The sequence below is a fragment of the Ursus maritimus genome, unplaced genomic scaffold (assembly GCF_017311325.1).
Source record: "Ursus maritimus isolate PB19 unplaced genomic scaffold, ASM1731132v1 scaffold_9, whole genome shotgun sequence".
NCBI classification, from domain to species: domain Eukaryota; kingdom Metazoa; phylum Chordata; class Mammalia; order Carnivora; family Ursidae; genus Ursus; species Ursus maritimus.
In genome coordinates this window covers 73720147-73735720 of record NW_024427107.1, presented here as the reverse complement: position 1 = coordinate 73735720, position 15574 = coordinate 73720147, and the positions used below count along the sequence as shown (strand labels likewise).

The 15574-nt window shown below is 40.7% G+C and overlaps 1 protein-coding gene across 1 annotated transcript in view; it reads right to left on the bottom strand.

Moving 5' to 3' along the window:
• Nucleotides 1–15574, bottom strand: part of KHDRBS3 (KH RNA binding domain containing, signal transduction associated 3) — a 177785-nt gene that overhangs the window by 109089 nt on the left and 53122 nt on the right. Inside the window, exon 2 of the mRNA XM_040626044.1 lies at nucleotides 4885–5003. Within this exon, the coding sequence (XP_040481978.1) occupies nucleotides 4885–5003 (119 nt within the window). The remainder of the gene's footprint in view (nucleotides 1–4884; nucleotides 5004–15574) is intronic.

Genomic DNA, 15574 nt, shown 5'->3' with positions numbered 1-15574 from the left:
CCAATGTTGATTTGGCACTTACGTTGTATCTAGCCACTGCTCAGAACCAAGGGTAAGGGTTTGTCCACAGGAAAACTCTGGATAACAATTTCTACAGCTTTGAGTCTTAAAAAGACACCCCATAAAACAGTGTTTACTTTGAGTTTCACACATATAACTCAGGGGGCGAAGGCGCCTTAGCTCTCGATACTAAAAGACTCCCGTTCAGTGCTGTCCACTGGAAGGGAGTGCTGGAAGTGGGTCAGTAAGAGAAAATATTCGATTAATGGAAATCCTTTTATGAGACGGAGTCTCACAAGCAGCACTGCCCTCCTGCCCCAGCAGCTGAAGCTGCACTCTGCCCACTGCCACTCCGGAAGGCCGACCACCAGCTTCCTCCAGCTCGTCTACTGACACCAGCACCAAAGCTTTTGCTTAGAACTGCCACAAGGGCCAAATTAGCCTTACAAAAGTCTGGCTGAAACTCCCAGGCTCAGTTAGGCTAAGCAGAAATATCTGTTTTCAGCATTCTGAAAGCAGTGGATTTCTAAGCAGCCTACTTCAGATATTCTAAGTACTTGAAATAGACTCTGCTCTCTGTCAGACACAGAAATTATAATTTGTCTTCCCCCACTCTCATCAAAGCTGACAGTAGAAAACAATATTTGAGATTTTATTTCAGGTATTTTATACACATACTTTATTTCATATACTCACTCATATACACAAAGTATTAATTCCAGATTAATCATCTACTAGACTATGAACTATTTAAGGACAGGAGAGTGTCTGTTCATCTTTCTACCTACTGCATATCGTGCATACAGTGTATCAAGCAGAGTGATCAATGTACAAAGGTTCTGTAAACCATGCTTTGTTCAGTAACGAGTCTGTCTATGAAATGTTCACAACACAGTTTTCTCTTTACTAAAAATACATACCTTCACTTCTGCAAGTACGGCTGTGTAGGCTCCTAACAGGATGACCATCTACAGATAGCAACTATAAATTCTTAAACTCTAAACAAAACACAAAAATCAATTGTCTGAAGCCTTTGGAGAATGATCAAAAACAAGGAGATTCTGGAAGGGAGTCCAGATGGGGAAGCCTGAGACTGGGCAAACTGACTGGTTTTACAGTTTTTAGCCTGAGTGGCAGAATCTGAGGCAACCCCAGTGCCGAAGCGTGAGTGACAGACACTAGGAATGACAGAGTCAGAGACAGGGGGCCTCCAAGTTTGTGTAAAAATCCACCCAAATCTCTGGCTGACCCCAGGACCTTGTATGCCACAAGCAAATGCAGAAGTCAAACTAAGAGAAGACCTGAACTGAGGTCTGCACTCTGCTCAGCAAGTCTGCAGTCTGAACGCCACATCACCACTGTTCCTCAAACAGCAGAACAGCATCCAGAGTCTTGACAACACAACACTCACTACGCCCAGAACACGATCCAAAGTTACTCCACACACAAAATACCGGAACACTGTGACTCACTATCAAGATAAAAGTTGATCAAGCCAGGTCAAATCCAAGATGATGAGGATTTTGGAATTAGACTTTAAAGCACCTGTTTTATCTGCACTCAATGACACAAAATAATGTAACACCTGTAATGAATAAAAAGCAGGAAATCCCAGCAGAGAAATTTTTTTTCACATACACATATTTATATATGAAGCAAATAATAAATTCTGAAACAGATCATTACAATACCTGATATAAAAAAATTATCTGATGGGCTTAACAGAAAAATCAAGATAATGTAAGAGATAACCCATGAATTGAAGATAGAGAAGGTGAAGTCCGATCTAAAGAACAGGGTGGGGAGGGGGGAAAGAGAAAAGAGATACAGGAACCATTTTGAGAATATCAAAACATTGACCATATGTGTAACTGGTCTTCAAAGGTGGGGAGAGAAAGGGTCATAAAAAAGTATTTGAAAAAGTAATAGCTAAAATATTATGATGAAATGGACAAATCCCTTGGGGTGAGGGGGAAGACCACAAAAGATGAAATAGGAAATGTGATTAGTGCCATGTCAATTAAAGACTGAACTCATCATCAAACTTAAGGCTCAAAGGGCTTCACTGGTGAATTCTATCAAATACTGAGGATGAAACAGCATCAAACTGACATAAATACTTTGGGGTTTAAAAATAAAAAAAGAAAGGAACACTCCTCACTTTATGAAACCAGCATAACACTAATATCAAAATCTGAGAAAGATGTGATACATGAAAAAAAAAATTAAAGGCCAGTATCAGCCATGCACATAGATGCATTTGAACCCAACAATATATAAAAGAGATGATCATTAGTAGGGTTTTACCCAGGAATGCAAAGCTGGTTTAATTCAGACAAATCAATCGATGTAATTCACTATATTAACAGTGTAAAAAAGTAACCTTCTGTGTTCATTTCAATAGATGCAGAAAAGGCATTCAATGGAATTCACCACCCAGTCAGGATCAAATCTCTCAGCAAAACAGATAGAAGGGGACTTCTTCCACCTAACAAATGGCATCTACAAAACCCTCTGGCTGTTACCACTTTTAATGCCTTCCACTCTGGGAACAATGGAAGAAGGCCTAATCTCACTACCTGTACTCAAGCATTACACAGACATGCTAGCTGATACAACAATGCAAGCTGAATAAGTAAAAAGCATACAAATTGGAGAGAAAGAAGTAAACTATTTATGTAGGTGATAAGATTGTGTACACAGCATATCCTAACTAATCTATAAAACAAGTCATGAAAACAAGTGAATTTAACAAGGTAGCAAAATACAAGGTCAATATACAAAATTTTCTATTAGGAGGAAAAAAAATTAGAAAATAAAATTTTAAAATATCCATTGTACAACAGTATCAAAAAACATAAAATATTTAAGAATGAATTTAACAAAAGGCAAGTAAGACTTTAACCCTGAAAAGCATAAAGTGCTGACAGAAATTAAAAATCTATAAATGGAAAGATGTACCATGTCAAGGAAGCGAAGATTCAGTGTTGTTAAGATGTAATATTTCCATTAAATAATCAATACAGTGTAATTACAATCATTATCCCAGCAGAATGTTTTGTGAAAGTTAATAAAATAATTCTTAAATTTATATGGAATTGAAAAGGACCTCTATCTAAGCAATCTTGAAAAAGAAGGACAAAGTTGAAGGGACTGCATCACTTAACTTCATGTCTTATTATAAAAAACTACAGTAATGAAGATAGTGTAGTAGTGACATAAAGATCCATAAATCGATGAATGAAACAAAAAAGAACATGAGAAAAATAGACCCTCGCTTACATAGTCATGTAATTTTCATCAAAGATGCCAACACCATCAGTGGGAGCAAAACATCTTTCAACAAATGGTACTGGAAAAACTGGATATCCACATGGAGAAAAAATAAATTTTGAACTCTCTGCATCACAACATACACAAAAAGCAATCTGAGATGTATCACAGACCTAAAAGAAAAAGCTGTAATGGTAAAGCTTTTAGAGAAACACAGGAGACTAGCTTTATAACTTATAAACAACTCTAGCATTTCTTTGAAGCTGGCAAAGACTTGTTAGTTGACAGAAGGTAATAATCATAAAAGGAAAGAAAAACCTGATATATTAGACAGACATCACGAAATTAAAAACTTCTGCAGATCGCAAGACACTATGAAGAAAATAACAGGAAAGCCACAACTGAACCAATATTCACAGAACACATCTAACAAAGGACCTATATCTGAGATATTTAAAAAAGCTCCTACAACTCAATGATGAGAAGACATACAGCCCATTTACAAATAGGCAAAGGACCTAAAAAGACACTTCAAAACAGAAGATACAGGCGTGGCCAGTAAGTACATGAAACAAACACATCATTCCTAATCAGGGAAATGCTAATGAACACCACAGGAAAATACCAACATGATCCGAATGGTTAAAAATGCAACAGATTGAGAACAGACACTGATGAGGATATAGAGCCGCTACAGCTGGCTCGCACCGTTCCTGGAAATGCAACAAGGTACGATCAGTTGGGGAAAAAGTATGGGAATTTCTTGTAAAATTAAATCCATCGCAAGTTAAATCTTAAGCATCTACTCAAAAGAAACAGAAACATACAATCACAAAAAGTATAAAAATGTATGAAAACTTGTATGAAAATGTTCACGGCAATTTAATCTATAATAACCCCAAACTGAAAACTGCCCTGGTGAATGAATAAGTAAATTGTGGCATATTCAAGTAATGGACTACTAGTGAGCAATCAAAAGAAATGAACTACGAATGTAAACAGCAGTATGCATAAATCATGGACATGAACACTCAGAAGAAAGAAAAACAAGATAGAAAGAGTATCAATGTATCAAGTCATGCCAAATCTAAAATGACCAAGATTTAGAATCAGATAGAAACTTTAAAGCACCTATTGTAATCATGTTCAATGACGTAACACTTGCAATAAATGAAAAACAGTGTATTTTTCTGGAACAGAGAAGTAGAATAGATAATATTTTGAACATTTATGTGCTTACGCCCTATGCTAAGCACTTAATATGGATAATCTTATTTAATCCTTAACAATCCAACCTCATCTTATAAATGAAGAAATTAAAGTAGAAAGAAGTTACGTAGGTTGTCCAAAGTCACGTTGCTAGGATGATTCAGAAGCATAAGCATAATTCTTTAGGGCTCCCTAACTCACACTAAAGTCAAACAGAAAGGATAGGATCACTAAATAAGTTTTTAATTTTTAATTAACTTTAAAAGTGTATCTGGGTTGGTGTGAGGTGGGGGAGCGCTATGCTAAGGGAGAACACTTCGAGAAAATATCAAACGGAATATAAATTAAACATCTGCTCCCCTGTGATTAGGTTTGCCACACCTGCAAGCCTCACCATCTTACCTTAGGGAACTGCTTTACTGGGATTAACACTTTCTGTCCCAGCTTCATGTTCTTATTAATCACCACATCGATGTACTTTTCTTCATCCTTGCCTTCTCCTTTTTGAAACTTCTCTATTTCTGTGGAGGGAAAAAGAGAACCATGAAGTGTCTGACGTAGAACCCCAGAGGCTGGAAGTTCTGTTAGCTCTACTGTGGCGTGAAATCAAATACAGAAATACGGACTATCAGATCAACAGGAGTTTTTCAAGTAATGACATATTTCCCATTTTATCAATCATTCTTCGCCAGTACAGTAGAAAAAGGGCATGTACCATGGCTCTGCAAAGTCAAACCTCAACAGCCCATGCTAATGGAGGAAACAATGAACTAGCTAAAAAACAGACACAAACAGAAGTAAGTTTCTTGGGGCCTTCTGGAATCCAAGAGAGGGGCTGCTCAAACTGCTAAGAAAGCCAGAAAACATTCTCCATGCAGGGTTACAAAGTCCTGACATCCCTATCCATCAGCTCTGCCAGGCTCTCCGAGGCTTACACCAGCAGGAACCGATTCTTCAAGATGGCATGAAAAGCCCTAGATAACCTTCTGTCCGTTGACCTCCCCAACCAAATCTACCCTCCTCACGAGGGACACGGATCAACTATACACTCAAGTCTTCGTTAACGTTCTTTTCTCTGCCTGTTATTGTTATTTCAACTTCATACATCTTCAAGATTCAGCCACATCAAATACTATTTTTTATGTGTGACTATCCCTTTTGCCAATAGGGCAGGAAGGAAAGAATCAATCACTTCCACCTTGACGCTCAGCAAACACTTTACGTACGGGTCTACTATGACTCCTACTGAAAACAAAATGTGGTAACTGCACAGCGTATCTCTGTTACAGACGAAGTCTGGAACCTCCCGTTCACATGCTGAAATCCTAATCCCTGATGTGATGGTCTTAGGAGGTGGGGGCTCTAAGGAGGTGATGAGGTCATGAGGGTAAAGCCCTGAAGAAAAGGATCAGTGCCTTATAAAAGAGACCCTACGGGTGGAGCTCTTTCACCCCTCTGCCCCAGGAGGACAGAGCAAGAAAACTGCCCTCTATGAACAAGGGGGTGGGCCCTCATGTGATACCAAATCTGTAGGCATGTTTATCTCGTTCTTCCAGCCTCCAGAACTGTGAGAAATAAATGTCTGCTGTTCGTAAGCTCCCCAGTCTCTGGTTTTCTGCTCTAGCAGCCCAGGTGGACCACGATACCGTCCCACCAGCACATAAATTTCTCTTAGGTCAAAATCTGTTTCTTGATCCAACAAACACCTACCACTAAGCACACACTACGCGCACCTTCCAGATCTTGGAAAATTTCAGATGCTGTTTCCTCACGTTGTTGCCCATAGCATTTGGCCGAGAGGGACACAAACGGCGCTTGAAGGGGTGCTGAATGTGTGCACGCACCGCTCCTTCCACACGGACAAGACATGCAGGTTCAAGGAGGGAACCGCAGCACGGAGAGGGCCCGGACACGGCCTCAGGTGTATGAGGGCAAACGTATTCCCTTGTTCTGCTTGTCGGGCTCGGAATACTTCAGAATTTAGTATGTGCCACATTCACGACATAATTCAGTCCTCACAAGGGATGGCAAACAGGGAGTTCAGAAAGGTTACTCTGCTCGTAGCAGAAGCAGGTTTTACCTCCAGGTTTGTCTGACGACAAAGACGGTGTGCCGCTGCAGTCTCTGACACCATTTTTATGTCACAGAAGACAGAAAATAAGACTTTCACGGCACCTTAGGATAAATGGAGGGTCTGCTGACAGCTGGAGGCTTCAGTTCCCACTGAAGAGCCCAGTGGCCCTGATGCCCCCCCCCACCTTCCCCTTCATTCTGTTCTTTAGCCCTAAACCCCTAATTGTCCTGCTTGTATTCAGAGTTGAACCTGATCTCCCTTCTCCACAGTGACAGTCTTGACACCTATCATGATAGTCCTGAATGAAGTCTTCCTTACTATTTTAACAAGTGTCAGAATAATTTTTTCTTTAACAATGCATGGTAAAAAGTTAGTATGTATGTGACGTATAATGAAAAATATATATTTGTTTTTTGTCCCAGGTTCCCGGCACAGATTTCCTAAAACCCTATGGGTTTTCTGATTGATAGGAGTGCACCTTATCATTCGGAACAAGCCCCTTTCAACCTTACAGGCCTTTATGCTAATGAGATGACTCTTGGAGAAAGAAGGAGCTGACTGCCAGAAACACCAAGCAAGGGCTAAGCTCTCCCCCCTGTGGAGAGAGAAGAGGAGCTAGAAATGGAGTTCAATCATCACCAACCAATACTTTAATCAATTGTGCCCACGTAATGAAACACCATAAAACGCCCTCAGCAATAGAGTCTGGAGACCTTCTGGGCTGGTGCACACATCCAGGTGCGGGGAGGGTGGTGTGCCTAGAGAGGCACGGAAGCTCCGTGTCCTTCCCCCAACACCTTGCCTCCACACCCCCTCTCCTGTTTGGCTGTTCCTGACTTGTATCCTTTATAACAAACTATAATAGGAAGTAGAGTGCTTTCCCGAGTGCTGTGAGTCACTCCAGCAAGTGATCGAACCTGAGGAGGAGCTGCGGAACCCCCCACATGCAGCTCATCAGGCAGCAGTGTGGGCAGCCCGGGCACCCCACCTGCAGTTGATGTCTGGAATCAGGGCAGTCTTGTGGGACACAGCCCTCTTCCTGCGGGGCCCCCCCTAACTCCAGTAGTCAGTGTCAGAATTGAACTGGATTGAACTGCTGGATACGCAGTTGATGCTGGAGAACCGGCTGGTGTCAGGGGACACTACACAAAAGGGATTAAGAGCGCTGGGGAGGGGGCGCCTGGGTGGCTCAGTTGTTAAGTGTCTGCTTGGCTCAGGGCATGATCCCAGCATTCTTGGATCGAGCCCTGCATCAGGCTCCTCCCTTAGGAGCCTGCTTCTCCCTCTCCCACTCCCCCTGCTTGGTTCCCTCTTTCCCTGGCTGTCTCTCTCTGTCAAATAAATAAATAAAATCTTAAAAAAAAAAAAAAAGAGTGCTGGGGAGAGATGGAGGCAAGCAGGAAAGGCCCTCAAGATAATGCAAAACTTCCAAATAAACTGATTATTCAGTCTGCTTTCTTGTAGTACCCTAGGTTTTGATCCAGAAAACGGATTCTAAACAGAATCTGTATGGGAACAATGTACATTAAAGTAGAAGGATATGAAATGCGAAGATTTACTTAGATAATCCTTGTTATTGTTTTTGAAAACATCTTTAAGAGTACTTTTAATTTTGATTTTTTCCTATAAAAGTGAAATATATACAAGGTAAAAATTTAAAACAGTGTAACAGGATGCAAAATCAAAAGAAAAGGTTTCTCCTGCACCTGTACTCCAGAGGCAACGACTATAACAATATCATATACTCTTTCAGAAGTTTTCCATAAATATATAAGCTCACGCGCACACACACACACACACACACACACAGGGTTTAAAAACTGTAGGACTAATGGTGTAGATGAGCTAAACTAGTTTCGTTTTCCTCAGTAAAGAACAATAAGTCACATGTCATCTGCTCCATCAAGTATAATAATTCACGACTTCAGCTTTAATTAGAAGAAAATTAATTCCACATTTTTATTTGTGCATTTATGCTATAATTTGAAATGCCTTTAGCATAGAAGATTCAACAAAATCAGATATACTGAAACTTTGTAGAAAGAAAAAAAGAACTTTTAATGTACATAGACGTTTGCTAAAATAGGTGTAATCACCTATTGTCAGATAACACTGCATTTTTATGATTTTGAGCACTTAACGTATACATGACATGCAGCTCCATAGTCAGCATTCAAATGTCATTCCTCACATCAGTGACAGTAAACAGTTCAATCAACACAGAAATTCATAAAGATTAAAAAATTAGAAAAAAATATGTATTTTATAATATATTACATTGAAGTTTGAGATATACTATGATTTTGGAAAATTAAAATTAAAAAAAATAAATATAACATACCTAATTTCCTCTCTAGACCGTCAACTTTGAAAATCTTATGTTGCTAAAATATCTTGTTACCTTAAGTAAGCTTTGAATTATGTTCCAATACTTCACTGTTTAAGATCTGTTTGAAAATTGTGAACCGTGCGTGTCTGCACGGACCGGACCTACGGCCCACACAGCAGCAGCAGGAGCCCCAATCCCTGGGGTCAAACGCACCTGGCTTAAAACACGGCTGCTGAACTTTTCCCGGGCCCTGCAGCTACCAAATTAAAAACTGGTCAAAACTTCTGTGTGTTTTGGGGGGACTGTTCATTCAATCAACAATTCTGTAATTTCCATGTCACTGAGGATTTTAAGTAGTTTGATGTTTTCACGAAGTCCCATAAAATACAACGCAAACAAAACAAAACAAAACAAAACCAAAAACGCACAGGGAGGGGGGATTGTACAACATGATGTATAAATCTGGTGTTTATGCCCCTCCCTCTGGGAGTTTCATTTTCCAAAGCTCATGTGACCACCTCTCTGATCTCCAGGGAAGGGGAGGTCCTTGACACCACCCACGGGGATAGAACCTCTTCGTTAACTGCAGCCAGTGATGGCCAACCGTAGAGGAAATCCAATCAGGTTTCTGAGGTCGAATGCATGAGGGATTTGACTTTTACTAATCCTCAGATTACATTTGTTACCACACAGTTCAATGTACCAATGCCATCTCCCAGCTCAGAAATAATAAGCAAATGTGTGATCAGGTTTTAGATAATGTAGAGGATTAAAATGTTATGTTTGTAAACCATAAACATCACATTTCTGTCAGCCCAGAAATCTAGTGTCAGTTACGATGTCTTTTTCTATTTGTTCATTTCTTTTTTGTTTTTGCCTTGGGCGACTACAGAGCTTCCTAAGCAATGGCCACTCACCTTTTTTACTTTAGCCCATCAAATACAGTAAAATCCAGTAATCCTCTAAAAAACAGCCAAATCGTCTTTGGATTTACATGTGTTAAATTTTTAGTATTTATTTAAAATATTGAATAATTTGAGCACTGTAAATTTACATTAAAAATGCTTAAATTCAGGGCACCTGGGTGGCTCAGTCAGTTAAGCATCCGACTCTTGATTTCAGCTCAGGTCATGATCTCAGGGTTGTGGGATTGAGCCCCATGTCAGGCTCCAGGCTCATCGGGGAGTCTGCTTGAGGATTTCTCTCCCTTTGCCCCTCCCCCTGCTCTCTCTCTCAAATAAATCTTTAAAAAAAAATGCTTAAATTCTCTCATAGAATCGAGCACATTTAAACTGATATTTTCCTTTTTCCAAGCAACTCCATTTCTACGAATTCACCCTACAGACATACTTAAATGTCAAATATTATATACAAAGCTTATAGCATTGTCTTTAATAGCAAAGCACTGAAAATCATCTAAACGTCTATCAACAGGAACCTGGTTATAGAAGTTAGGGCACACATGCACTATGAAATAGACTTTACAAGATCAAGACCTCTGTGTTCTGATAGAAAAAGGCCTCCACCAGATACACCGTTGAGACACATAGACACACACACAGGGGGAAACGGTGTAACAATATATGTTCATATTCACTTGTATATGCACAGAAAATGTCTCTCTACTTACAGATAAGAACTAGCAACAGCGCTAACTAGCGGGCATGATGGAATCAGTGGATAACATGTAGGACTTTACCTTTTATGTTGTTCTAAATTTTTGAAACATGACTATTTCACCCATTCAAATCACATAAAAGTAAATTTTAAACATTTTATAAAATTTTTGAAAATACTGAAACAGAAGAGAATAAAAATTTATACTGAAATGGCCATGTTTATATTTTGCATCTAGGCTAGTAACCCAGAGTGTTACTCTCTCTCTTGATCACTCACTATAAGTTCTGCATTCCTGTGTTACTTTACTGAAACTGTAGGGGAATTTACCTGGGCCGCTCATCGCACTTGAAGCAACAGACAGATTTCCAAAAATTACACATAAAACATTTTATTTTGAGAATCCGGTAATATTTTAAATGCAAGGGGGTTCACTTGGGTGAGCAGTGAAGACTGGCTCCTGCCCAAAAGCGCTGACTGGGTTCTGATATGTTGAGGAAATGTACTAGGTGCTGGGAACAGAATATAGAGAATGTGTGGCATGGAAACAGACAAATTTAATATAACGCACACAGTGCTGCAGGAAAGGGACTAGCAGCTTTGGAACTGGAACAATTATTTGAAAAGCTAGCAAGTATGTGCTACAGGGTAAGGAATGGAGTTTGCCAGGCAAGGAAATGTTGAATTCTTCACTGCAGATAAGTGGCCCCGTGTAACACTAGTTCACATTCGCTCATTCGATTAGTCAGACTGTACAGGTGATAGATGGAGTTTTACTAAGATAGCAAAACCTATTTTTCCCTTTTCTCTTCAAATAGTACAAAATGGAAAAGATCAGACAAGTAAGGACGACAAGATCCTGCCATCACAGAGCCCATCAGGGAACAAGCTTAGGCATGAACTCCATTTCCTGGCCCCATGTCCTGGGTTCCTACAGAAAGACAGAACAGGTTCAGGTTGAGAGGAGGGGTCATTCTCTTGGGCCAGCCCACAGAAGAAGTGAGGACAAAAGCATAAAAGGGCAGGCCACGCTCCTAAGGTCAAAACTGAGATCCTAACAGATCAGTAATGACAGGGAGCTACTGAAAGTTGTTAGGTGAGGAGTGTTGTGATGGGAAACATCCTTAAGGAAAGGCAATCTGGCAGCTCAGGAGCAAGTGACATGGGTGCGATGCAGAGAGAGAGAGAGAGAGAGAGAGAGAGGCAGGTTAAAACATAGCTAGATAATAAAACAGTCTGTCAGGATGAAAAACCACTGTGGGACGGCACCAGACAGTTTCTTTATAGTTGACGTGGACTGAAGACAAATGAGAAAGCCGTCAGAGGCAAAGCCTTCATATTTAGAGAAAGTGTCAAGCCTACTGAATATCCAATCAGAGAAAACTCGCAGGACACACCTGTGCTCCTGTCCCCGTGCTGTCTTCTCTATTCCACAACACCCACCGCCGTCCACAGGTTCTAAAGCACCACGCCCACCATGCCATAGGTAGGCTTTGGAACTTGCTCTCTACAACTGGAACATTCTGTGGGCTTTTTGCCTTGAGATGTCTTCTCTTTGTCGTCTCCAACTAAATTCTACTTCCTAGAAGCGCTGTCCTTGAATTCCCAACCAGTTTGCCAAAAACAAAACAAAACACAGCACTCTAGCATGATGCTTCCCACAGGTCTAACCTCCTACTTCACATCTGGCTTCTCCGACAGACTGTCAGCTACCCCCTTTCAATCCCTTTCATGGTGACTGGAAAGTAGTGAGGGCTCCCGGTACACGCTGTGAGACCGGATGGTGAAAAGAACTCATCGTTACAAACACACATGCTTATAGCCTCACCTTTTATTCAGTCTTTTTGCTGCTTTATCTCACATCATCCTGACCATATTCCAGGACCGGTGAGCGTTATTCACATTTCACACAGGAGAGAAGTTTGAAAATATGTTTCTAAAAGTCACACAGCTTGCGAGCAACATTACCGAGACTCAAACTGAGGACTCTGAATGTAGGACACTTCCCCAACATATTCCACCCACAGGCCATTAAAACATTTTGTCTAGCTAACAGCCCCATCGGGCTTGCAGCACACAGTGTTTCTACACATTCTTTACAAAACAGGTCAATGGAAGAGCGCACTAACGAACCAACACATTCCTGTGCCGAGCCCATATGAAATTCAACTGTTAGGTCAGAAACCGTTAGCCAGAAACCCTGATACTCTGCAACTCTGCCTATTCCTAGAGCTTCTGTCCTTGCCCTGGGTGAATGATGCAGGAAACAGGATTCCAGAAGGAAACATATGGCATTCAAACTGGGTAATCTGAAGAGGGTTTAGTTAAGGGCCCATCTATTAAAGGTGCAGAGAATCTGCAATAGCAACAAAGAATGGTGTAACACTCCAGGATCAGCTAGCAAGGGGGGTGTTACTGCCCCAAGACATGAAGCACCAAGGGGCGAGGAAAGAGGCTGTATCGCGAGGGCAGCCTGACGGGGTCACGAACTCCCACAGAGGGAAGCAGACAAGTCGCAGTAACCTGACAGGGAAGGAGCCAAAGAGAACAAGCACCCTGATCTCGCCTCTCTTTCCCGACACTCGTCGGCTGGTGTCTTCCACTGGGCAGGTATTGACCCAGCTACAAGCCAGAGTGTCTGCTAAGACCACCCCCCTGCCATCCACACCGGCCTCCGGGCCACAGAGCAGAGCGGAGAGGGTGGAAAGAGGACATGGTAAGGCAAAGAGCAGCTCTCCAGTCCTATATCTTCGGTAAAAACCAAAGGAGTCGTTAAAGAATTTCTGATGTCTCCTTTCCATGTGAGCTTACCACATGGAACGTTAACACGGCAAAATGCTGAAAGTTGTTTCAGAGGACACTTAAACCAGTGCTAACGAGGTGACTATTGTCATTACTCTGTTGACAATGATTCACCAGGTACAGGACTCTGTGTTTGACTTACAGTCTCTCTTTATTCTACCAAATCTATGATCTATCACGTCTATTTTACAGAATAAGACCAGAGGATTCAAATGGTTAACAAGTTTGGACAATAGTTACGTAATAAGAAGTTGAGTCAGAATTGACATCAAGGAATATCTAATGTCAAAACCATCTTACTAGTTGTTTAAAAGCTACTTCAGGGGTACCTGGGTGGCTCAGTTGGTTAGGTGTCCGACTTCTGATTTTTGCTCAGGGTCATGATCTCAGGGTCGTGGGACTGACCCCCACCTTGGGCTCTGCACTGAGTATGGAGCCTGCTTCAGATTTGCCCTCTCTTCGCCCTCTGCCCTCCCCCCACTGATGCATGAGCACTTGCTCTCTCTCCCTCTCTGAAAATAAACAAATAAATAAAAGCTACTTAGTAAAAAAAAAAATCACTTCAAAGGGTCATAAAAGTGCAGGTCAATAGCACCAATGAGCCTGCACAACGAAGCCTGAGTAGGGACAGAAATACAGTCAGCAGACCCCCTTTCCAACACCGTAGCCTGCCTGAGCTGATCAGAGAGGACAGGACTTAGGCTGGATCGATGGTAACAAGAAGCCCACACAAGGAGGAGAAAAACTACACGCTCAACATTCAGAATCTATTTCAAAATAATGCAACAGCCCAGTTGGAGGACTTAAATTGATCTTAAAAGATATATAAATAGTGTTCAAAGCCACTGTAAATTCTATTTGACAGATTACTAAAACGTTACTGTGGCTGCTGGCCTGAAAAGAAATTTTTTAACTCCCAACATGACAAATGTTTTCACTAAGGAATTATTTTATTTAAGCAAATCCAAACCTAACTGAATGCCTATTAGACTCAAACCAGAGTTGAGTACACTAAAACCTGCCCAGACTAGATTGATTCATATAGCTCATGATCTTACAAATAATCTTCCATAAACAGAAATAAATGGCACAGCAGAGTAGAGACGCATGTCACTGTCTAATAAGGATGAAAAGACTCATCGTAAACACACACACATACACCATCCAGGAAGCAGGACACAGTTGATACTCTAAATATTAAGAATGCTTGGAAATAAACTATTTTTATAAAGACAGAGCAAATATTTAGACAGGAATATCCTTAAATATACATACAACACGTAAGATTAAAACATATATAGAAAGAAAGGAAAGTAAACTCCTCCAGGAAAGAAAAAGGTTAATAAAGAGGAAGGGAGTAATTAATTCTACCCATCATAGGTAATAAACAAAAATAGACCAATAATACAGGCAGCCGGGATTTATTTACTATCTTCCGGGTATTTAATCCTTGTAACACTGCAGCAAAGTAGCTATAATCTTCATTGTATGGGAAGGGAATAGCTGCTTGGAGGCATCCAGGGACACAGCGGAGGTCCCACAGCCAGCCCTGATCCAGGATCCCAACCACAGTTCATCTCTCCCTACAGCGATGCTCCCTCCAATTTCTGGTACTCCTGTAGTACAGGGATCTTGATTTTGATTGCGGAAATAATGCTTTGGATTATTTCATTTTTGCAGAAAGTCACCAAGCGACTGAAAATATCAAAAGAAATAATGTTTATCACAGTGTTTAAAAATTGTAACATATAGAACAAATATAGGCTAGTATTCCTCACTTAATACAGTGTTTAATCTGCAATGATTTATTTACAAGTATCTCATTATAGAACAGATTTCAAAAAGAACTTGTGAAAGCTATATGATTCTAAAGAATCAAATCCAGATAATTAAAAAATTCTGAGCATTACTCGGAATTATTATGAACATTTCGTCAAATTCTTTTTAAGGAAAGAACAATGCTTCCAGTGTACTGGCACCTTAATTCCCCCTGAAATACACGCAGTCATTCACCAAACAAAGGGCATCATGGCAGAAAAAAAAGAGCAATACAAAGATACAGAATGATCATTCAATGCCTCAAGGGGAAATAGGTAGGTTACTGGATTTTGGTTCTAAATTCTAACAATTTTCAAAATAAACTTCTAATTGCAAAAGGTTGTCCCCCCCCCAACGATTTTAAAACAATAAATGATGGGGGAAGGGAAGGCAAGTTGAAGACAAAGCAGAAGCTGACACCTTGCAACCCCCCCCCCCCCGCCGCCCAGTCC